At 37.9% G+C, this 25037-nt stretch overlaps 3 protein-coding genes across 3 annotated transcripts; 2 read left to right on the top strand and 1 right to left on the bottom strand.

Annotated features, from left to right (window-relative positions):
• Positions 1-8941: 8941 nt before the first annotated feature.
• Positions 8942-11357, bottom strand: LOC137749189 (transcription initiation factor IIF subunit beta-like). Its single transcript, XM_068489308.1, has 6 exons — positions 10974-11357; positions 10565-10673; positions 9946-10076; positions 9776-9850; positions 9542-9694; positions 8942-9404 (listed from the first exon to the last, which is right to left on the bottom strand). Exons 1-6 carry the CDS (start codon positions 11202-11204, stop codon positions 9288-9290), a joined length of 816 nt encoding a protein of 271 aa, XP_068345409.1. The 5' UTR covers positions 11205-11357; the 3' UTR covers positions 8942-9287.
• Positions 11358-14744: 3387 nt separating this feature from the next.
• On the top strand, positions 14745-16997 carry LOC137740326 (probable cysteine protease RD19C). The gene is made up of 4 exons (XM_068480188.1): positions 14745-15283; positions 15371-15490; positions 16190-16433; positions 16524-16997. The coding sequence occupies exons 1-4, from the start codon at positions 14825-14827 to the stop codon at positions 16799-16801; spliced, it is 1101 nt and encodes a 366-aa protein (XP_068336289.1). The 5' UTR covers positions 14745-14824; the 3' UTR covers positions 16802-16997.
• A 5504-nt stretch (positions 16998-22501) lies between these two features.
• Positions 22502-25037, top strand: LOC137719611 (protein EXPRESSION OF TERPENOIDS 1-like). The gene is made up of 2 exons (XM_068458648.1): positions 22502-23675; positions 24209-25037. The coding sequence occupies exons 1-2, from the start codon at positions 23033-23035 to the stop codon at positions 24637-24639; spliced, it is 1074 nt and encodes a 357-aa protein (XP_068314749.1). The 5' UTR covers positions 22502-23032; the 3' UTR covers positions 24640-25037.

Below are 25037 nucleotides of genomic sequence, written 5' to 3'. Positions count from 1 at the left end.
TCAATCAAAATGTAATTTAGTATAATACTTACATTCCCCTCATGGGAGGATGGGCTCATTCCTCCGCTTGTAAATAACATATTTTCACTGCGAAACCTTCATAACCGGAACAGTTCAATTTTTTTTTTTTTTTTCATTTGAAGGCCATTCTTATAAAAAGATCATTCGAATTAGATATTGTTTGGTCTTTAAGATGTATAGAACAAATGAACTGGTTTATCATTAATATGTTACTTTATACCTATAGTGCTGATTTGTTTGATGCACTTGACTTATTAAACAATATTTGATTCGAATGATTTTTTATAGGATAATTTTAAATGAAGCTTAAGAAATTGGACGGTTATGATTATGAAATTTCTAAAATGAAAATATGTTATCTGCAAGTAGAAGAATGAGTTCATCAAAAAAATAAAATGCAATTATTATTCAGTAATTTATACATTCTTGCTTCTAATAAATATAGTACTCATTCAAAAAAGAATTTATTGTAAAGGAAAAATATATTACCGTTTACAAATTTTTTTTTCAATAGTACGTAAATTTTGATGCAGAAATGTATATATGAGAATCAGAATATAAAACATATATTGGTGTGGAAATCAACTATAGTGATCAATCTTTTAACTAGTCAAAGATGGAGATGGTGAGTCGACCAAACACTGCATTGGAAGATTCTCTCGTGCAAAGAAAATCTAATTGTAGCTGTCACTCATGTACTTATGCAACTGAAAAAGAGAATGGAATAGAGCAAATGCAATTAACATCACAACTGGCTTGGTCAGGGTGGTGTCCGACCGGTTCATGCAGGCCGGGTCAGACCACCCCGTCCTTCTATTCCAAAACCCTAGCTTTTACAATAAACAATACTTATTACAAAGCCCCCTTCCTTGCTGTCAGATAGAAACACCTTTTAACGATAAAAAAAACCCTAATTAATTAAAATTAATAAATATATTGTTCCTGGGCAAGCCATTGGTTCTTTTTCAAGTATAGTATGATGGCGGTCTCAATCGAGGGGAGGCAGCATGTCAATTAAAGTGAAGAGGATTCATATCACGATATCGAAACACAACCTGCACAATCGATCGAGCAAACTTTATTTTTCTGAGTGGCCAGTAACCAGTGGGAGAATATATTTAGTCTCACTTAGTGGAAACACTTCATTAGGTTTCCTTAGGAGGAGGATCAATGGATCATCAAACATCTTATAAAAACAAATTAAAGACGCTTTAATTCTAATTTGATCGTTAATTAAGAGATGTTACCTAATATTTAACGAAAAAGTTCCAAACTTTAAAAATGGCATCCAAGATTAAATTTGAACGTCTAAAACTAAAAGAAAAGACAATATTAACTCTAATCGCTCGCATATCCACCTAGATGGAAGCATTATATTGGCCAAGTTACCTTCTTTGTTGACTTCGAGTCATTAATTGGTTTGCAGACCTTTCTTTCAGATTTAATTCAAGAAGATATCTGTCCTCTTTAAAATTTACAGGAAAACTACTTTGCTATTTTTTTTATTTTTTGAGTACATCGATATTTTTATATCGAAATAAGGAAGAGTTCGGTAAAACCTTACAATAGATAGCTTAATTTGGTATCGAATTTGTCATCTATGAGATTTGAACTTAAGACCTCTCATTTTTAAGTGGAGAGAAATACCACCAAATAACAACTGCTCTGCTATTGTTCCGTCTAAAAATTTAATTTTCTTGAGGTTTATTCCAAAATAAACGCCCGAAAAGATGGATTCTTCCTGTTGGCTGCTACTTTTTTCTTTTTGAAAAATATACTGATGATCCTGATCGATCATCTATCAAAGTGGCGTACACTTTTTCTTGCCTTTCTTATCGATCTCGACCAATGGTGGACCCTCATCCAAAGAGTGTTTTAATCGATCCTATGATATTAAAATCTTCACGACCATTGAGTTTTTCTTTCTGTTATACATACTTGTTAGGTAAATTAGTACATTGTTTTTGTTTTGTGTAATTAGGATATTAATAAGGTAGCTTACCTGATTGGACAATAATTAAAAAAGAAAAAGAAAAATGGGAAGTTGCTCACGTGAGAAATGGAGATAGTCTTTCTTAATCGTTAGAACCAAGGTTCAAGAATAGCAGAGTCATAGTGGTCTTCTTTGTGTTCCTCTTCTTTTGAAATTAGATAGTTCTTCTAGTTTCAAAACTTTTGTTGCAAAACATTTACATAGCTATGGTGATCTTTTCTCTTCCACCACTTACCCAAACCTTTGAGTGGTCCTTCGGCTATCTCCAACCAAAGGGTCCAGAGGGCCAAAAATAGCCCGAAAACGATCTCCAACCAAGGGCCAAGCCAGAGGACTCGTGGGCCCCACTGGACAAAAAGGGGTCATAGGGCCAACCAGCTGGCCCAAACCAGCCAGCCAGTCGGCCCTGGGCCAAGCTGAAATTCGAATATCCAAAGGCTACTTGCCGACGTCAGTTAGCCATTATTTTTTATTTTTTTATTCCTTTTACAGAAATGTTTAACTAAAGGTTTTGGACCAAAATGTTTTAAAAAATATTTAATTATAGACCCACAAAGTATGTTTAACTAAAGGTTTGGGTGTTTTTGGCGCTTGGTCATGTTCCTCCCACTGCCGATATGGGACTCCCACCCGCTTCCTTCTTCTTCTTTTTTTACACTCCCTTTCCCACAGCCGATGTGGGACTCCCACTTCTTCTTTTTTTTCCCTACTTCCTCTCCCACTGACTTCCTTTTTTTTTTTTTTTTTTTTTTTTTTTTTAATACTCTAAATAAAACCTCTCACATTTGACTTGAAATATATAAGTTGTATTTTTTAAAATTTTAGTTGTAGTTGTTAAATTTAAGTTGTTATGTTTGGCCCTCGGTTGGAGATGGTTTTTAGTGATATGGCTAAAACTAGCCCTATGACACTCAGTTGGAGATGGTAAGAAATATGACCATGTACTATTCATTAAAATATTAATTTCTTGGATGGCCAGAGGGCTAAAACAAACCCTCTGGCCAACATTTGGTTGGAGATGGCCTTAGAAGTCCTTACAAGCGCAGGACTTTCGAGTGGTTCCGGGATCACTCAGGTCCATGTATGGATCCGTCTTTGAAGGTAGACAAGGTAAATAAACAATATATTCTTTTGAAACCTTGCGGGCAAGGTACATAAGGTCATCTCCAACCGAGGGCTGGCCAGATGGCTCATTTTAGCCCTATGGCCCTCTAAAATATTAATATTTTAATGAACAAAATAGGGCCATATTTGCCTCCGTCTCCAACCGAGGGCCATGGGGCTCATTTTAGCCCTGTCACAAAAAACGGTCTCCAACTGAGGACCAAAAGGCCATAGGGCCAAACATAATTTATTATTTAAATTTAAAAGCTACAACAACTTAAATTCAAATCCAACAACTTAAATTTAAAAATTACAATGGTAACTGGCCCAAAAAACAAAAAAAAAAAATTAGAATTTAAATTTAATGAAAGGTTTAGGAATTTATAGGGGAAAAAAAATAGAATTTTTAAGAATTTACAAAAAAAAAAAAAAAAAAGGGCCCAAAAAACCAAAAATTTTTTAATCCAACAGCTAGCTGACTAGCCGTTGGATTCAAATTTTTGTTTAAGCATTCCTGTCGGTTATATCCGACATGATTTTTTGAATTTCTGGCCAGCCTCGGGCTGGCTAGCTGCATGCAGGCAGCCCTTTGGCCCTTTCAGATTCCGTGGGGCCCACGAGCCCTCTGGCCTAACCCTCGGTTGGAGACGGCTTTCGAGCTATTTTCGGCCCTCTGGCCCTCTAGACCCTTCGATTGGAGATGGCCTAATACAACTCATGTAGCCAACCCATTGGCCGTTTGGCCCTTTTAGATTTCGTGGGCCCACAAGCCCTCTGACCTAACCCTCAGTTGGAGACGGTTTTCGGGCTATTTTCGGTCTTCTAACCCTTTGAACCCTTCGGTTGGAGATGGCCAATACAACTTGAAATCATCATCACATCAAGAATATCCTTAATTACTTCCCCAGTGTGAATAAAGGTGTGATACCTCTACGGCGGATAGTATCCAAGGTCTTCTATATAGAATTTTTCTCTAAGCGGTGTAGGGAATAGGATTAACAATATTATAAATTACGAACTTGCATTATATATGACCTTGTACATAAAAATACATGTAATATATAATGAGGAAAATTTGGATTTTTTTTTTCTTCCAATGAGTCATTTCTTATACTGTAAATTATAATTTGAAACATACACTCGTTGTATATACAAAAAGAACATTTTTTACAAATTGTGACCTCGTTAATATTTTATCATTGATTTCGTTTTAGTCCAACCTCAAAGAATTATTATAGACCCAACATCCTATCCTAAAAAATCTACAATAAAATTAGGAGGCTCTTAAAACCAAAAGCATCTCGTTCCATAGCCAAACCCTACCCGCTAGCATATGTCATTACCATTTGCCTGAGCTTGTATACAATAATTTATGTACGTGACTTTTGTTTTATTTTATTTTGGTAAATGTTTGGAATACAAAATAAGGAAAAGTGAGAACCGCACGTTCTGTTTTGGATGTTGCACATAAAAAAGAGAGATCCCGAAATTTTTGGGTGGCCAAGTAGTAGATAACTGTAGTGGACTTTCGTTTTATCATTTTTGCCGCTAAGGCTGTGTGTTTAGTATCTTTTACTTTTGGGTAGGGAAGCTTTCTGAATTTATTTTCTGTATATAACTAAGCTAATAACATATGATTAATTCGACTTTTAGGTTTTAGCATACACTTTATGAATTTGCACACATGGTGACATCAACATTACATGTGCATTTAGAATACGTGGCATGTTGACAGCTAGGGTGGCCTGTATATCGTTCACCTTCTAGAAACGAGAGATTTTTTTAATGTGTCTGGAATACGGGATGATATGTCATATGTTATTAGACAATTGGAATAAAGTTTTTTTTTTTTTTTTTTTCAAATGTCTCTCCATTTGTATAATAACAAATAGTATATGTGCTAGTGTTCCAGGCACACTAAAATAACTCTCCTAAACAACTATATCCATATGAATGCACCGAAGAAGATTTGAATTAACACACATAATTACTACTACTAATGATGGTTAACGTTAATTAGCACATTCGCATAAATCAAGGAAAAACCCATGATTAGAAAACTTGGGAGGCAGCAATAATCAACTGGTTGAATGCACAGGAGTCGTCTTACTCGTGCCTTTACACAATTGAACACAAATGTTTAGCAATTTCGAGACAATATCACCATTAATGTCTTCTTTATTTTTGCACCAGTTTGTATGTTTCCCTCTAGTTGATAAGCATGGACAAAGCTACACCCATCAGAATGTTAAGTCACACTCAGTGTTAGCAAGCTCACACTCTCAACTTATTTTAGCCTAACATGAGGACAATCCATAAGCGACGCGGGAGTAGATAGGTCATTAAGCTCAACATGCACATGGGTAACCTATTTTGATATCACAAAGAAATTGAAGTTTCATTGTAAAACTAATTAGCAATATAAGATGTAGCCCAATTATTTACATGCACATGCAAAATATTTTAACCCCTAGATTGAGGTCAAGATCGCCCTCCAACCTCTGAAAGTCAACAAGTTTTAGAGATAAAATAAGAGCGTTGTAATTTGTCTTCCAAATTAAACAATCATCGATTAAAGTGTATGATGGCTATTTAAAAGTGCTCTACTAACCAATATCTAAAATAAATGAAAAACTGATTGGGTTAAACCAATCTTATAGCCTTTGGGTCATAGTCATTAGGTAATGTGGCCTACCCCTATCATGGTTGGACGTTTCTTGTTCTTTCTCTTTAAGTCTTATGCTATTGTCTCAAACTTGTTAGTTTAAAAATGTGCACGAACAAATGTTTGCCATCTAAATTGTCACACTGATATTATATATATGAACGCCGCTCAACTAAACTCCTAGCTACCAGATAAAACCCGCTAGCAACTCTTTATTGCTTTTGTTTGGATCTTTTGGCACAAAAGTGATTCCACCCACCGCCGAACACAGTGTAAACATTGTAAAAGGGCTAAGCTAGGACGGATATTTTGAGTGCATATCTGCATATATCGCATCACTTGCTTTTCTTAAAGGAAACTGCATGATTATTGGATAGGCTCATGTTGATTTTCAAAGATTAAGGTACCCATCAAAGTCAATTAGTTTTCTTCTTTTGACTATAAGTTTCGATTAGGGCATATGTATTTAAGTAATTGGCTCTCTTTAGCTTTAGCATAGTAGATAACCCTCATTTGTGATGTCAAGGACTCAAGGGGATTCGAAATTTGGTGTAGATAAAAGAGCACACTTCTCTAATTAATTTGTTTGAATTCAAGTGTCGGCTTCATTTGTTTTACATATATTTTTTCTGATCTTTTTCTTTCATACCCATATACAACATGAAACACGTCCTATAATAGATGACATGCAGTACCTGATGGCACTGTGTGCTGATACAGATTTGAACGTTGGACTTGATTCAACAACTTAAACTAAAGGCTTTTTGCCTTAAAATGGTCCTTAAGATTAACAAAACTTCTCACTTTGGTCACTGATATTTGAAATCAATAGAAGTGGTCTCTAAGTTTGTCCACCATCAATAATGTTGGTCATTCCGTGAAAAATCTCTGTTACATAAGGACCAAAATGAAAAAAATACCCTCAATTTAATAAACAATGCGCCAAAATGATTTCACAAAAATTGAGGGTATTTTTGTCATTTCATTCTTACTTTATGGATATTTTTCACGGAATTATCAAAATGATTGATGGTGGACAAACTCAGAGACCACTTCTATCAATTTCAAATGTTAGAGACTAAAGTGAGGAGTTATATCAATCTCAATGACCATTTTGGTAGACAAACTCAGATACCACTTCTATATATTTCAAATCTCAGGAACTAAAGTGAGGAGTTATGTCAATCTCATCTTTAACGGTCAAATGTGCATCGGCAAGAAAAATTGAAGAAGAACATCACCAAATTCCACATGCAAATATGGTTCACTCCTATTGAAGGGTTTGGTATTACCATCCTATAATCTGTCAATTCTGATGTCAGTTTTGTTGAAATGTCCCATATCAACCGTATCAATGAGAAAAAAAGAGTTTAAAAATTTTAACCCCGCTCCAACTAACACCGAGGCCTTTTGTGATAAAACCTCATACCTGACGAATTATGCAAATGATAATTATCAAGTTGGGGACAACATCAGTGTTGTTGGAAGTAGACATTTGACCCGTCTCTCTGATAATTCTACAAGTTTCTCAGCTTCTAGGGTTGTGATAGGCTAATAACCATGAGATTTAACTTGAGCATAAAAGCCTAAGCAAGTAATGCACGTAGTAGAAGTAGTTGTTTTGATCCCCCAAACCAGAACAAATAACATACAGTGGCAGACCACTCCTACCATCCCCCATTGAAAATAAACCATCTCTCTCTCTCTCTCTCCCTCTCTCTCTCCCCATTAATTTGTTTGCCATTTTTGGCATCCGCGTTCAAGGGAGTGACACAGTTCCCATTACCCTTGGTTTCCAATCGCACCATTAACGTGAAAAAAGAAGGGTCCCAAACCCTAACCCACCATGCACTACCGCATTTGCATGAACAAGTTGATACCTACTAACCTTTGCTCTCCCTCATGATCGATCATGTTCTTTGAGAAGATAGTATTGGAATATTTTGCAAAATATTCCAAAGCTGACAAAAAAGATTCCTAGTTGCGCGATTCTATCCATCCTATCATATACACTTTGAAACAATCAGTGGCCTTTGGTGCTTGACAAGTGACAAGGCCTGCCTCGATCGTGATCGGCCTTGTTTTAGCTAGGCATCATGTACTTCATGCATTTTTATTGAAACATCGATCCACTCACACACTGAGCTCAGTGGACATCTATTGCCTTGAAACTCCGAGTTGTTAGACTCCCGTAGTCACTAGTCTAATTACGCCACAATCCAGGAAATTAATAACTGATTTGGGTTCGATTAAAAAAATTAATTGATTTGGGTTTGTTTCAGCACACCATATGGATATATTTGATAACATTTCATTTCAAAAAAAAAATGTTTGAAAAATTGAAAATTTATTCGGTAATTATTTTTTTATTATTAAACTGAAAATCAAATTTGAATACTTTTGTGAGTTTTTGAAAAACGTAAAAACAAAATGGTTACGGTATTTTGAAAAGGGTAAAAACAAAATGGTTACGGAACTGCACTAAACAATTTAGCTGGTTACGTAACGGCACTAAACAATTCGGCATTAATTAAGAAATTGACATGCGCGATGTATCTGCAAATGTGACAAGATTCTAATAATTTGTTTTATTTGGCACGAATAATAATATCTATGCATTTTTGCATAGAAATAATGCTGGCAATGATGATTTTCGAGAAAATTAAAATATACATACCCATAATATTCTACATGTTGGTCTAGTGGCGGCCGCTACTAAAAAAATTTCAACCAGTTGGGTTTTCGTATACCATCTTCATGCAAGTTCATTATACATATTTTGAAAAAGGTGTCAAAGACATGCAAAGTGTTCATTTGCCTTGATTAAAACACATGACACGCGTGATAGAGAATGACAACTTCACATGATCACATCTCCGTTCTGATGAGAGTCTCTCTCGGCCAATCGCAATGGGGATGATTGGGCCTTCCGTGGCCCAGTTTGCATGTACGTATAGGTATAGCCCACATCACTATCGATTGGATGGTTGGGCCCTTAAGTAGTCCGACTTATCATCGGGAGAATAGTGAATCAAAGTTTGGGCCAAAATCTGAGGCCCAAAGACAATGACACACAGGACGGATTCGGTTTAGCGGGAATAAGGCATTGAAGTGCATCATTCTCTAAAACAATGTATCCGTGGTTCACTTGTACAGCAAAGTATCAAAACTGATGAAACTATTCCGCTTAAAACTGTAGTGAAAGTATTTTTGTACAAGCTGATACAGAATTATACATGCTTTGCTCCATAAGTTCATTTGCTTATCGAAGCATTTCTCTCTCTCGTCAGATCAATCGAATTAAAATTGCACATTTCATCTGGGAAAAAGAAAGTACGAAGAAAATTAGATCATCGCCTCCATCTTTCGTGGGTTAAAGTCCTCCTTGATGTTGTTACTCTGCTACCCCACACAACCAGCTGCCTATTCTTCTAGCTAATTCATTTTCGACTTCCTGTTTTCGAAAGAACAATGGATGATGCTCGATTAGGCGGAGTGAAAAGCTTATTCTTCAGTATCCTCGACAGATTTCTTGTATTCCGGCTTAAGCTCATAAGTACCCTGGTTGGTTCCCCTTTTGTTGTACACACACAGCTCATTCAGTATCTCTTTCAAGAATTGCTGCCGATGAAGAAACAAAACAAAATTGTAGCATTACTCGGTTAAACCCTTATTTGTAGCATTTATCAAACTAATTCCACAGTTGTTGAAAATTTGGAGTTTAGCTTAAGCATAAGCAAAATGACTGAAATACGAACCGCAGGTTGATTGGTTTCTTGCACCAGCTGCTTCAAGGTCCAGTTTGGTTGTTTTTGTTCAAATAACTTGAACACTATATCCTCCAGCTCCCCACGATCTCTTCTAGTTCTTTTCATGTCTGATTGTTTAACCGGTGCAGTTTTCTTCTTATCCTAAAATAGATAATTCAAAAAAGTTATTCCCTCTTTTGGTATAAGTTTGTTCAAAAGAATGAATAGGAAGGAAACTGATACCTTTGAAGTGGATGAAACCAAGCCAATCATCCCAGGCATGGGCCTCATAAGTACTCCTCGGTCATTATCGATCATCTTTGGAATAAATTAAAGCAACGAGATGATCAAAATCTGTGATTCATATACCATGGGAACTGCTATATCAGAAACATATGGAAGAAAATGGATACCTGTATTTGTCTATTCTTGATCATGGACTTGTTTGTCCTTTCACGACACAGCTTCCCATACTCCTCGATGTTAGTACCGTGGGGCTTCATATCAAACTTGTGATCCACTTTACCTTCCACAGAAACTTTGCCTACAGTGACCGCAAAAGCTTTTGATTATTTGTAAAGACCTCAAAACTAAACGTTCTACAGCGGAAGAGAGAAAGGGTAGTAAAATGGTAACCAGGAATGCAAAAGCAGAACGTATAACATATGACTTGATGAACAAATTGGCCATCCATAGAGCTATGCTTATTAATGAACAAGTTTCTGCAGGTCACCCTGCATATTATCTATAACATAGATGCATCACATGTATTAGAACCAATCAATTTCTACACGCCAAGACTCAATTTTCTCCATTTTTCTGATATGCAGTAGTCTAAGCCCAGCATAAAGCTGGCTTCGTAGTCGTCTAAACCCTAAATACCATCCTGAAAGTGAAGAAAACTTAAAAACAGTTGAGACATTAGTTTAAATGTGCATTAAACAAAAAGAAGAATCTCAACTCTATTAGATATTTACGAAATAAAATCTACGAATACAACGAGTGTCAGCAAATTGAATTTCTAAAGCTCACCTTGATTTGTTTCGGAGAAAACGCACATGGGAACAAAGTCTTTAAACATATTCAATGAATAACTTTTCGGCAAATTGGCAGCAGCAGAGTCAGGCATCTCCATCTTGAACTGATTGCAAAATCAAGAATCATAATCAACCAATGCAGAATGCAAATTGAGCATTCGCAAACCCATGTCAGGTACAAAACTCCCAATCAATCAGTGGCAGAGCACAACATCAATTAGGGTTTTTCTATAAATAAGTAGGAATAAGCTCAATTAAGCTACAAGGAAACCGAAATTACCATACTGGCGCTTAAACCCTTCAAAAATACTAGCCCTAATTCACAAATTTAATTATCAAGAAGTCCGAAAGTGCACACAAGTGTATGAAGAAAAGCGATCGAATTGATAGAAAGCAATAAGAACCTCCATGGCAGTGGGGTCGTCGGCGCGTAGGGGATCGAAGGAGAGGACGACTTTGGCGATCGGGTGGGGATCGGAGGGGTTGTGGGAGCTCCACGACTTGGCGACGACCACCGGGCACTTCATCAGCCACACCGGAGCCTCCGCCCTCCCTGTGTCCAAGTTCCGGGTGCTGCTGCTACTGTTCTCGCGCTCCTCGTCCGTCGAATCTCTCTCTCTCTTCTCGACGCCCATAATCTTTGGGAATTTTGTTTCGGTTTCTGACTGACCAGAGAGACTTCAAGCTTCACCGCAGAGTCGAATTTTGTACGAGACGGAGACGCTGTCTTGGCTTTTGGGTTGTAAGCGCATCGCCAACCGATCCGGCCAAAAGTTATTGGGATAAAAATTGTTTAGAATGACATGAAAATTATTTCAACCGACAACTAGGTTAAAGGGTTTGTGGGCCTCATCAGGTCAAAACTCCCAAATCAGGTCAGTGGACCGGCCGTTTCGAGCTCAGCCCTCCAACGCCAAAATGTCAAGCTTGACATTTTGTCATCCCACTTAGCCCATTTGAATGTCAACGGCTACCTGACGTTAGCATGACGCCAGCTAGAAACGGCTAGGACGGTTGGAATTTGAATTTTAATTAACTATATTAATTTAATTAAAATAATAAATTATATTTGGCCTATGGCCCTTTAGCCCCCCGGTTGGATATGATTTTTTGTCAAATGGCTATGTTTAGCATATGGCCCTTTGGCCTCCTCAGTTGGAGATGGTATAAAATATGGTATGACACTATTCATTAAAATATAATTTCTCAGAGGATTATAGGGCTAAAGGGAGCCCTCTGGCCTTCATTCAATTGGAGATGGCCTAATCAGCTGCCCTGCAGCTTTTATATGGAGCAACCTTTTGTCCATGTCAAATGGTGCTCCAAAGAAGATGTCAAAAATGACTATACATATAACGGTGACAAATAACATACCATTTACTCTAACCGATATATCAAAGTCAATATGAAAAAAGAAGGCTAAATTGACATAGATAAAGTTATGTTAAACTTGAAACTACCTTCAAATATGGTTTTTGTTATTTCGAAAGACATTCTTCTTGCCTTATCTTGAATGTTAACATATTTAAGTATTATTTTATTAATTTTACACCAACAACAACTCAACTTTTATTATTTTTGTTTTAAAAAACATAACTGAAGCAATAAAATTTAGCATATTGGGTGAAAGAAAATATTGACAATATATTAGATTGCTAAGTCAGCTATCAAATTGAAATTTGATGTTTTGAATTTGACATCTCCTTTAGAGATGCTCTAAGCATTTGCTGGATGGAGTAAGGGTATTGTCGGTATTTTAGCGTAGTGTAGGCTTGTGCGCGGGGAATCCTTCCCGTGAAAGCATGAAGGAAAGATTCGGTTAGCCCACTAGGCCAACCTTGGAAAGCCCAAAATAAATTTTGAAAAACCAGGCCTATAAGTCAAGTAAGCCCAAATTTGCCTAATTTACATTTCAATTCATAAGAGCAATTTCACCCATAAAGATTTTGCGCCAGCACCCAGCGCATTTATCCACTCAGTGAACAGTGATATACTCCAATGAACAGTAATAGGCCAAGAGCATCTCCATCCCTAAAAAAAAATAGCCTAGTCAATTTTATTAAAATATTATTATTATTTATTATAAAATAATAAAATAATAATTGTATTATAAAAAAAAAAAGATAAAGTCATCTTTCCACTAACCCTCTGTACTCTTCCTATAATCCCCAACCGGTTTTCTCTCTCTCTCTCTCTCTATTTTCTCTCCCTCTCTCTCTTTTCCAGCTCACTCCCGTGAGCTCTCATTCACATTCCTCTTCAAACCTTCAACAAATCAAACACAAAATACTATTTTTGTAATCCCTGGAGCTCAAGGAACCCAACCATGGCCTTGCATGCGGCATCAGTGCATGGTGCGAGATCCCACCATTGAAGCCGAGAGCTTGAGCTCTCAATCTTTAACCCAGGTGATGTTTCTATCACTGTATTGTGTTATTGAGCTTTAAATCCTGTTGTGTTGCAATTTTTGCGGTTAATTTGAGGGCTTAATTCTCTGCATGTGATTCCGACAAGGGAAAACGGACAACTCTGACGAGTTCAAGGTCCAATCTCGGTGAAATCTCTTGCATTTCACCTGGGTAAGTTCTCAATCCTATTCTTATGGTTTCTAACATATAAATCGTGTTGGAAACCTTTGTGTTGATGCAAACTTGCTGTCAGTGCATTTTTTTTTCAAATTTTCCGTCGAACTCGGGCCATCATTTTCAGGCCATTTGCCTTCTCCCTCCGTCGCTCCATCCATCGCTGACATCACCACGACATCATATGGGCCGGTCCCAAGGTCTGTCAATTTTGGGCTGGCTTGGTGACCAGCTTGGGCTGGGTGCCAGGCAATCTCGTGGGCTGGAGAGACTTCCCTAGGTGACGGGCCATTTTTTTGACTGTGTGTCGGCCTATCCCACCCCCGGTGGAAGTGCTCTAAGGTGCCACCGAATACTCGTTATCGGAAGATGAATTTGAATTTGGTTTAAGACGGAAAGGGGAACTTAATATCGTAGCCGTCCATTGAGTCTCATTGCCCTCCACATTCAATCCCCGTTGTTGATTTTAAGCTTATTCCAATCGCATAGCCAATTTTGCCTCTTGATCTCAAATCAGTTTCCGCAAATCAATTCTCTTTGGCTAAGAAGGCGATAATCTGATTTAATAGAATTCATTTCGATAAGGAGATTCCAACCGCCACTGAATAAATCCAATCGATTGTAGATATGACGAAAGGTCACCATCTCTGAGCACCAATGCCAAGAAAACCACCCCCCATGAAACTTTGCTCCAAATGATACGTATACTTTTGAGAGCAACGTTTCAATCAAAATCTACTGTCGAAGCCTACATCACATCTCACTCATCCGACTTCATTTCGTCTTTTGTTTCAAGACAGTTGTTCACGATGTGGAGCACATAAGCTTTGAGCAGGCTAAAGCTTCAAGCAGCGAGAGTGAGAAAGGAAATATGGAAAGAAATGGGGAGGGGCCTTAGCAATCTCGTGCTTCAGCTCAGGTCTCGTTAGATGACGTAAGGAGGCCTCTTACTCCACCCGAATCTCGTTTAATCTCAGTGAAGTTAGTCCTTATTTATATTACACATGTGATGGTAATCCTAATTAGTTTACACTTAAGAAAGTGAAATAAACATAGCCTAAATTATATCTTCACATCTCAATTTACATTGTATCTTCGGCTAAATTTTTAAAATGTGATTTTGGCAAATGTGATTTTGGCCTGAGTCCATTAAATATTTCGTGTAAGATGAGGATTTGTGGGACCTAATTTTCATGAGCATCACAGATTGAACGCAGGTTGGTCTACAAAAAATAAATAAAGAGGGGTGACAGTATTAGGAGGAGATATAACTGATAGAAGACAAGCAACAATAACGAAGCGGTCAGAATCCCGGCGCCTGGGTTTAACATGTATCACGTCCGTTCGTTTTAGGGCCTTAGAAGTGGAAGGCTAGGATTTGATTTCAAGACACCACGCGCACATGTGTTGGGCGCAGCAGAGAAAAGCTCATGTAGCAGTAGCCATCAAAGAGTCGTACGTAGCAAAGGAAGCCAACCCATCTCCTTCTTGCATTTGATTTCTAGCCCAACTTGCTGACAAATCGTACGAACCAAAACAATCCACGTGGCTCCAAATTCACCATCTTCTCGGAAGCACACCTACACAAAACACCAACCAAACCAGAAATATCTGCTTATCTCCCACTCCAGCTAAACTCCCTTCCATTCACTTCCTCAAACTCACCACTAACAATGAATCATCTCGCCTCCTTCCTCCTCCTCCTCCTCTCTCTCCTATCCTACGCCCTCGCCTCCGCCGCAGTTCCCAACGACGTGGACACTCTCATCCAACAAGTCGTTTCGGAATCCGACGATGATCAGCTCCTTCACGTTGAGCGCCATTTCTCCAGCTTCAAAGCCACCTTCGGAAAGACCTACGCGACTCAGGAGGAGCACGACTACAGATTCGGCGTCTTCAAGGCCAACCTCCGCCGCGCCAAGCGGCACCAGGCGCTCGACCCCACCGCGGTCCACGGCGTCACCAAGTTCTCCGATCTCACTCCCAAGGAGTTTCGCCGGAACTTTCTTGGACTCAAACGTCGCCTCCGGCTTCCGGCCGACGCTAACAAGGCTCCGATACTTCCCACTGGTGATCTTCCCGCCGACTTTGATTGGCGCGACAAAGGTGCTGTCACGCCGGTGAAGGACCAGGTACATAAATTTCTGATTTTTATTTATTAATTTGAAAATATTGGAATTTTTATGGATTATTAATTTTGTTTGATTGTGCAAAATTAGGGTTCTTGCGGGTCGTGCTGGGCGTTTAGTGCGACGGGAGCTTTGGAAGGAGCTCATTATTTGGAAACAGGGGAGCTCGTCAGTCTGAGTGAGCAGCAGCTTGTTGACTGTGACCATGAGGTTCTAATCTGATTACTTTACTTTCCTTGTATATATGCATATATGTGTGTGTGCGCGTGCGCGCGCGCATATATATATATATATATATATATATATATATATATATATATATTGTTTTCTTTATATTGCTTAAGAGTTAAGAGAATGAATGATTATTTGATCTTTGCTGTGCTTTAAGTTTTGAACTTTTTGCTCATTGAGAAGATTAAAACTTGAAAGATTTAAGGTAATTGTTTCACTAATTTCTATTGTTTTAAGCTATCATTTTCTATCTGAGAACAATTCAGTGCATTTGAAATTTTGTTTTTTTAATGAGGGAATGGTAAACAAAGAGAAATATTTGTTATTTGAGACGGTTTGCTATTTGATAATACATTCATAGTGAAAAAAAGATGTGAACTTAGACTTGTACCAGTCGGTAGACGAGAAGAACTTTTCTACGCTTGGGATGCTACTGCGGTGGTATCCCAAGTGTAGGTAAGTTTCTTTCGCAGTAAACTAGTACTTGTGGTAGAGGAGAGGAACTTTCCTACACATGTGATGTCACTTTGATGGTATAACAAGTATAGGTAAGTTTCTCTTGTCGTAGAGGGTGGTGGCGATGTGTGTTAATTTGGGAAGTTGGGTTGCTTTTTAAGTCCTGAATGGATTCGACTGTCCTCATTGCATTCTCTTATATCAAGCCTGAACATTTTGCAGTGTGATCCGGAAGAATACGGCTCGTGTGACTCGGGTTGCAGTGGCGGGCTGATGAACAATGCCTTTGAGTACGCACTCAAGGCTGGTGGGCTAGAACGAGAGGAAGATTATCCTTACACCGGGACTGATGACACCTGCAAATTCGACAGGAGCAAAATTGTTTCTTCCGTGTCTAACTTCAGCGTTATTTCTACCGACGAAGATCAAATCGCTGCAAATTTGGTTAACCATGGCCCTCTTGCAGGTACTTAGCTTATGGCATTCATTCAAATTAATTCTCACATTTTTGTTCCAAGTTTACTGATCTTTAATTTGGTCTGCTTGCATGGTGCAGTTGGGATCAATGCGGTGTTCATGCAAACATACGTAGGCGGAGTTTCGTGCCCTTACATCTGCGGAAAGCGAATTGATCACGGAGTGCTTCTGGTGGGTTATGGTTCTTCGGGTTTCGCTCCGATCCGATTCAAGGAAAAACCTTACTGGATCTTGAAGAATTCATGGGGACAGAGCTGGGGAGAGCAGGGATATTACAAGATCTGTAGGGGTTATAATTCTTGTGGGGTGGATTCCTTGGTCTCAACTGTTGCTGCTCTGCATGCATCCAACAAGTAGTTAAGACGGTACCGTAATATTAATGTACCTTGTTAGGCATTTGGGGGTTTGTAGAATGTAAATACACTGTGATCTGATCTCCTAGGTAATTTAGATCAATTGGGGCAATAAGTTTATGTTCTTGTCATGGTTGACTCATGTTGAAGTTGTATAATTTTATGTATTTATATAGATATTATGGAATTAATTACTTATATATATTATGTGTCGGTAATTTTGTGTTTTTGAGTTTATGTCATGATCAATTTATAATTATTTGACATCTTTCAAAAAATATATGAACTTGAGCACAAAACAGCGGTCGCTCTAGGCATCTAAACGCCACTGCTTGAATTTTTGGGCCTACTTAACTAATTTTTAGACAGGCCTAGTTCCTTCATAAAGCATCCTTTTTAGGCCCAATGACCATTGATGAAGATTACTCTAACCCATTGTCTTGGATTTGAAAAATGCGGCATGCAACTCAGTTAGCTAAAAACATATTTTTCTTCATCGAGCGACCGAATATGCGTTTTTATTACAAGCCAAGTGGCATCCATGGTTCATTTCATTTCCATTTTTATATCTAGATGTCTTTTGCATAAAACCCTTTGTGTTTGCTCTAGGCTGAAGGCCTTTGGCAAAGGAGGATTCATGGATTTGTAAACCTTTTCAGGGAGACAAGATGACATTTAATTATCGGCTAATGTTCAATAATCTGCTTTTTAAAGGGGAACCTACCCTCTAAATGTTCACTCTAAATCTAATTTCTCATCATGTCGGGCAGTGGCCACATGCAGTGCCACTAAGACCCCACCCCCAACTTCAAGCTGGATCCACCCTACAAATGTAGTGCGGGGACCACCAATATCCATGGGCCTTTGGCGCTGGCCCACATTTGCATACGTAATTACGTTTTATGCAGGTAATTAAGAAAATCTAACGTTCTCTCAACTTTCAAACGTTTTTAGCCCTCTAAATTTTTAGTTAATTTCATTCTTTCCCCGATGTCAGTCAACTGTCAACACGAATCCTTACGCGTGACGAATTTTCAAGCTTAACACGTAAACAACATAAGGGTGGCATGTAGCTCATGTGGTCATTAGACTTCACACGTCGGACAATCTGCTCTGATACCAGAAGAAAGTTGAGGTTCACCATAAAACAAATTAATTTTATAGTGAAATTTCAACTTTATTCATGGTATGTATAACATGGACTGAAATAAGTCTATATTTGACATAATAATTGATATGACTAACATGGAAAATTGAAGATAGATTCATAACTAAATTGAAAATTGCTAAATTTTCCAATAACAATAAGAAGAAATGAGTGAAACGGTATAATTTAACCCATTCATAGTCACACATGCAATTTATAATTGGGTTTTTTTTTTTTTTTTTAACAAACGATATTATCTATCGTAATAAGTGATATCACATAATAATTGATACGACTAACATGAAAAATTGAAGATAGATTCATAACTAAATTGAAAATTTAGAGGGCCAAATTAAATTGTGTGTATAATTATGGAAAATTGCTAAATTTTTCAATAGCAACAAGAAGAAATGAGTGAAATGGTAAATTTAACCCATCCATAGTCACACATGCAATTTATAATTGCGTTTTTTTTTTAACAAACGATATTATCTACCGTAAGGAAGTGAAGGAGTTGATTAAGCTTTATACTAGGCTAACCATAATAATGTGGTTCAAATTTGCCTTTGCGCAAGAACCGAACCTAAAACCTCACACTTATAAATGAGGAGAAATATCATTGGACTGTAGTACTAACTAGCTATATTTGCGCATCTTATTCACGTATGTTTGGTGTAATATTGAGAATAATTTTGATTGCATGATGCAAATTTAATGAAGAATTGTTATTAGAATTCTAGAATAATAATCATGCATTTCTCATTCTCTGTTTTCTTTTTCATTATAGAATAATGTCAAATAATTATTTTGACGAGTCAATAACAATTGTGATGGAGTAGCGAGCATTATAGAAAAGGGTGATGCCCATATATATCTTTTAAGGTTTCACACACACTTTTCAATTTTCAACCACAGGTGTGAATGAATTAAAGAAAAAAAAATCAAAGAATAAAAATTAACATGAAGTGTATGAATAAGTATGTAAATAGCACCGTTCATAAAAAATAAAAAAAATAAAAAAAAATTTCTTGATAAGAAAATAAGACGGGGAATCATCTTTCCACGTGGGTATAGGTTAAGCAAGAATATTTGAGGTTGAGGGGGGAAGCTAAGAGAGCATGGCCCTTCTTTGGTAAAAACTGAGCTTTTGACATCCGGCGGAAGGAGAGAGAGAGAGAGAAAAAGAAGAAAAGGAAAGAGTCAACTTGAAGGATAAAGCACTGGGCTCGAGAGTGAAAGAAAGACTCATTGAGACACAATAATTGGGACTTCCACATACATAAATTCATCATTTCCAATTATTTTCTTTGTTTCTTTTTCCGGGAATCAGTCTCAACCCTTTCACATTGAATATTGTCCCCTTTTTACATCATAATTTATACTTAACACAAGTTTAGAGCGGATTCAAATTTGAATAAACGACACTGACACAATATTCTGGTGAACAAAACTTGATAATAAAAAGGTGTGTATATAACGTTACTCATATGATGATCAAATGATGTAATTCAGCTCGACTTAAGATTATTTGAAAATAGTTTTTTTTTTAAATGTACTTGTATTCAAAAGCACTTTTGCTAAAAGCGTTATACAAGCATAACAAAATTTGAAGAAGTAATTAATTGCTTTATGCAAATGCATTTTAAAGTACTTTCCGCGAAAAAATGTCGATGGATAACTTATGAACACACAAATTATTCAGTAACCATAAACACTTTTACCATTTTATACCGAATGTTACCGGAATCACTTCGGATTGTCTAAAAGCATCTTCAACGTTCTTATAAGCGATTTCAAACAAACCTTAGTTTCTTGTCAAAGACCCCAATTGCCTCGGGCCCCTAGTCTGCTTTTTCTACCCTATTTTTTGGGGTATTTCTTTGACTAAAATGCAGCTTAATTAATTTGATCTAAATGTATTCAGAGTAGAGCTAATAAACATTGATGGATATTTGGAGCTTTTCTTTGTTTAAACGGGCCTCACTTGCCAGAGTCAAGGTCAGCGTACGGCGCGACTGCGGCTAAGGCGGCCGGAGTCCGTACTTTTTTATATCAAATAATTGAAATCCAATAATTAGGGGGCACTAATTTGGGAGGGTTCACGTGATCGTCTTTGATGAAAAGGCATTTTAATCTTTATCAACCCCGCGTTTGATCCAATGCTTTCTGTTGCTTCCACTCATGGTAATTACTTGGTAATGTATACTTTCCACTCATGGTTATTTATTGGTAACCCATGATTTCTTGTACAAAACTCCTACTACAAGAACACTTTTAAAGGTTGTAGTTTTACATGGTGTTTTACCATCTGCCCGGTGTGGGTGGGGCATACTCTACTAACATGAAGGCTCGGAGAAAACTTAATTTGACCTAAAGGTGACAATAAATCATTCACGTACTTGATTCATCTATTACGTAATTAATCACTTTAATATATTGCTTAGCTAAAACTTAAAAGTGTTGAGAGTAAATCCTATATCGAGAAAATGAGGGACTTTGTGTATACTTATAAAAAGATTGGGTTACTCCCATATTGACAATTGGTTTTACGGTGGAACTTCAACTTTATTCATAGTATCAAAGCAAGTTGTCCTATGTGTGAAGCTCAATAGCCACACGTGATCCACGTCACTTGATTTGCTTCTAAGATATTGAGCTACTTCCCATATTACTAATTAATTTTTTGATGACCCTCAACTTTCTCCGGAAAACACAGCTAATCACCGACAATAATTAAATAACTAGATTTATAAATGGTTGATTGTCTTGGTAGATAGAACTTCTTCATCATTCCACGGCATTATGACTTCAAAACTTTTCCGTTTTCTTAACCTAACCTAATGCTAATAATCACCGACTAATTGAATGAACTGTATGAGTTACCATGAAATGTACCATTAGCTATGACATTTTGATGTTAACTTTAGGATTAATAAAAGAAAAAAAGAAAAAAGAAAAAAAGATACCCTTCAATCGAGGAACCATAGAGAATATAACGTAATATGACAGTGATTAATTGTTTTATTGTATTTGCTAGTGAGGTAGTAACATATAGATTTTTTATCACTCATGGATCTGTACATTTTAAAATTTAAATCTTTATATAACCTTTGTGTCTCATTGGTTTTTTGGTATCACCTTTGTGTCTCATCTGTCCATATATTTTTGTGCAAAAAAGTACTATTCAAATACAGACCCCTTTGCGCCACTACCCAAAAAGTTCATGCACCAAAACAGTAGGATTGAAAGACAAGGGACAACAACATATTAAAAACAAAATTAAAACTCAAGCATTTATACTATGATCTAATCCCCCATATATATATGTTGACTCAATTGCAAGCGTTTGCTAATACATACAATATTGTGTCTAGCTACAACGTCGGACATGACGTGTTCTTAATACAATTTTTAGTACTAGTGAATTATATGATTGGTGATTAGGGAAGCCTGAAATGTCTTTATAAATCTTTTTAACTGCTCAAAATAAAGAATTATAGTGACGAAAGCATCAACATGTCACCTTTTTATTTAAAAAAAAGTTGGACTTGAACACAATCACATTGACTATAGTAGTAACTACAATATCTCTTTAAAACTAAGTCCGAATCTCATTTTCACTCGAAGAAAAAAAAAATATATGAATTCGGTGCCTGCTGGCAATAAACCAACATGGAGCTGGGGGGCATATGCACAGTACATAGGAACAGTCCTTCAAGCCTAACTCTGTTAACTATTGCCATCAGAGATGTTGACCTTTTATTACAACCTCCTAAAATAAGTCACAAAACACCAAAATTTGTATAAATTTGTCAATCATAAAATGATTACCCGAAGAATTTTTAGTGAAATACGAGGCATCCAACGAGGTCGAAAAAAATTACCCCCCCTAGAATTTCGTAAATCTCGAATCTAAACTTCGTTACCCAAAAAATAAAATGTTTTCTAGGGTTTGTGAGAAACTCAGTTGGATAATGTCATGGGCTTTTGAAGTGCACGTGGTGTTTAGAAATAGGTCTGTCCTATAGTGTGAGGCTGTATGCGGATGTGATATTAGAAATTGTTAGAAAACACAAACTACGAATTGCATTATTCTACATCTTATAATAATCATAGATGAAAAAGTAGATGCGTTTGTGTTTTAGGAGAGAAACGTACACAAAACAAGTTCATAACTATTATGACGTCATGATTTAATAATGACAATGATATTGAATCAGGAAATCACGAGACAAATAAATTATAATTTGAGTATACTAGTAACGTCAAGTAACAATGTTATGTTTGGATAAACCAAATTCCTACTGATATATAATGTTCTTTTTTGGGGGTAGATTGAGAAATGAAATGGGTAAAAAAATTAATTACGGGGATTGGTCAGAAAAAGTAGTAAGCGGGTTTTCCGGTGCAATGACGAGTAAGCAAAAGCTGATACAGCGACATGTGGATGAACGAGGACCGTCCAGTGAGGATACGTGACTGGGATCGAGCCGTGTGAAGGTTCATTGAACTGGAAGGAGGACTCGCAGATGGTTTAGTCGATCAGCCAGTCGCTCAGTGTCTCACTTTCTCACTAAAACTCGCATACCGTGGACAGGTTCAGAGAGAGAAAGTAAGGGAGGAGAGAGAAAAAGAGAGGCAAGTTGGGGCTGTTGTCTTAATGAGGAGGGAAGGGAAGGAGCAGTAGTAGGAGCAGAGCAGAGTGGGTGCAGTTTCCATGGCGGCGTTTGCAGGGCTCTAATTCCGTGCCTTTATTGTTATTGCTGCGAACTCCACGACAACACCCCCAGAATTCATTTCTAAACCATTCCAATTACTCACCCTACCCAACCCCAACAAAACCCAAAAAAAATGTCCGTCCTTAATATTCTCCGTGGTTCTTAGTATTCCTACCCTAACACTAAAATATTCCCGAGAATTGCCCCTCAAAAACTGCAAAAAACAACCCTGTAAGGAGATCGCTGAGATTAATTTAAAACACAGTCGCACAGTACTAGCGCACAGATAAGATCACAAGGTCAAAAAAGGAAACCCAGGTTGTGGTTTAATTAATATGGATTTGTACCCAAAATTGGGGTTATCAGAAAAATGGCTAGCTTTTTTTGCTTAGGAGGGAGAGATCGAAGTCCGAACAGCCGCGGCAAACAAGAGGGAGAGAATCAGAGCGGAAGAGTGGGAGGAGTAGCAGCGGAAGCGGCGGCAGGAGGAGGAGGAGGGAACTTGTTTTTGTACAGATCAACAGGCGAGGCGCAGGCCGAGATCTACAACAAGGGGTTTGAGATATGGCCGTCACAATACCATCCACACCAAAACTTGAACTACTACTCGTTTGGAGTGGATCCTAGCTACAACCGTAGACACTTGGACAACAATAACGACGGCGTTTCGGCGGATGATCTATCGGCAGGGTTGAGGCTGACGGTGATGAGGGGAGGAGGCTTAGGAAGCAGCGGCGGTGGCATAAACTGTCAAGACTGCGGGAACCAAGCGAAGAAAGACTGTCCGCACCTTAGGTGCCGGACCTGTTGCAAGAGCCGAGGGTTTCAGTGTCAAACACACGTGAAGAGCACTTGGGTTCCCGCCGCGAAACGACGGGAGCGGCAGGAACAATTCTCGGCCTTACAACAAAACCGAAATCAGCAACAACAGCAGATACAGTTTCGAGGTGAAAACCCCAAAAGGCAGAGAGATAACTCTCTTGCCTGCGTTCGTATTCCTTCCGACACGTCAGGTAAAACTCTTGTAGCTTTCAATACAAACAAATATATATATACGAAAATTGCACCAAAACTTGTGCTTTAATTATAAATTATTAACAAATTTTTTTAGTAGGCAATCTACTGAAATTCCGGAATCAATCGCTTGACAGTATTAAGAAATTTGAAGAAACTTAGTTGCTTATTAACCACAGTATATAGTAAGACGTAGATCTTGCTCCGAGTGTGAATCCCAGGTCGAGGAATTAAGGGACAAAATTAAATCTAAAATTTCATTAGGAATTTTTTCTGCCATCGAATCCGGTATGGATCGTTTGCGTGGCGAAATATAGTGAGCTCCATCGTATCCACACCGCCACCCACTCTCCATGCTTTTCTGTCCATTCTTCCTCTTTCACTGTTTGTTAGTAAACCTGACGAAGAAAAAGTCCCATGAACTTTCTTCGTCACAATCTGCATATATTTCCGTTTTAGTTAACCTTTATAATTATATAAAAATGAATCGTTATTTATTTTTCTCTTTGTTGTGGTGGAGAACAAATTCTAGGGTTGGAGTTGAATCCATTTCCGCCAGAAGTGAGCTCACCGGCGGTGTTCCGCTGCGTAAAAGTAAGTGCAATGGACGATGTAGATGAGCAATTCGCGTATCAAACGGCTGTCAACATCGGAGGGCATGTGTTCAAGGGACTTCTGTACGATCAAGGCATCGATGGTCAGTATTACCCGAGTTCTGGAGGAGGAGGTGAGAGCACCTCGGGAGGTCAAGGTACCAGTCACGATCATCACCAAGACGGAGGAGGAAGCGGAGGAGGAGGAGGTCATCCACATCATCATCAGCAACATAATCTTGTAACGGTCGCGGCTGCCGGCGGGACCTCTGGCAATCCGTCTACTACGTTGCTTGACCCTTCTCTCTTCCCAGCTCCACTCAATGCTTTCATGGCTGGTACGCAATACTTTCCGCCTCCCAGGTCTTAAAAACCAGAAACCAAAAACCCAAAAAAAAATTAAGGCAGTCTTTGATTTGCTTGTTTCCTTATAACCAAAATCTCTTATTGTCAGCTAGCAACTACCTTAATTAGTCTAGCTGATGATGTTAATTGTTCTGATTACCATGGTTTTAATTTAACCTCATGCACTCAAAGTAGAAGAAGACCTAGCTAGCTAGGGTGGAGAATTGGATCGAGACGTCGATTGATGAACGACGAGGACAATATATATTTGGATGGACAGGGATGTTTGGTTTCGTTCGAATTTCAGCTCTGATTTTTCGTGGTTAATTATTTTGATGAGGATAACTCTTATCGATGATGATGACGATGACTCGTTAATAATCTAAATTAAATTATAATTAATCTAAATTAACCATTTGTTTA

Source organism: Pyrus communis, chromosome 1 (assembly GCF_963583255.1).
Source record: "Pyrus communis chromosome 1, drPyrComm1.1, whole genome shotgun sequence".
Classification (NCBI taxonomy): Eukaryota; Viridiplantae; Streptophyta; class Magnoliopsida; order Rosales; family Rosaceae; genus Pyrus; species Pyrus communis.
This window is presented reverse-complemented; position numbering and strand designations above follow the sequence as displayed.

What these genes read in the sequence shown, in the direction of transcription:
- LOC137740326 (XM_068480188.1), top strand. Translation starts at nt 14,825, where the DNA reads ATGAATCATCTCGCCTCCTTCCTCCTCCTCCTCCTCTCTCTCCTATCC. An exon ending in TCACGCCGGTGAAGGACCAG is followed by an intron (nt 15,284 to 15,370) that starts GTACATAAATTT and finishes GTGCAAAATTAG; the next exon opens with GGTTCTTGCGGGTCGTGCTG. An exon ending in TTGTTGACTGTGACCATGAG is followed by an intron (nt 15,491 to 16,189) that starts GTTCTAATCTGA and finishes AACATTTTGCAG; the next exon opens with TGTGATCCGGAAGAATACGG.
- LOC137719611 (XM_068458648.1), top strand. Translation starts at nt 23,033, where the DNA reads ATGGCTAGCTTTTTTTGCTTAGGAGGGAGAGATCGAAGTCCGAACAGC. An exon ending in TATTCCTTCCGACACGTCAG is followed by an intron (nt 23,676 to 24,208) that starts GTAAAACTCTTG and finishes AACAAATTCTAG; the next exon opens with GGTTGGAGTTGAATCCATTT.
- LOC137749189 (XM_068489308.1), bottom strand. Translation starts at nt 11,204, where the DNA reads ATGGGCGTCGAGAAGAGAGAGAGAGATTCGACGGACGAGGAGCGCGAG. An exon ending in TTTCTCCGAAACAAATCAAG is followed by an intron (nt 10,077 to 10,564) that starts GTGAGCTTTAGA and finishes CGGTCACTGTAG; the next exon opens with GCAAAGTTTCTGTGGAAGGT. An exon ending in TGGTTTCATCCACTTCAAAG is followed by an intron (nt 9,695 to 9,775) that starts GTATCAGTTTCC and finishes TATCTATTTTAG; the next exon opens with GATAAGAAGAAAACTGCACC.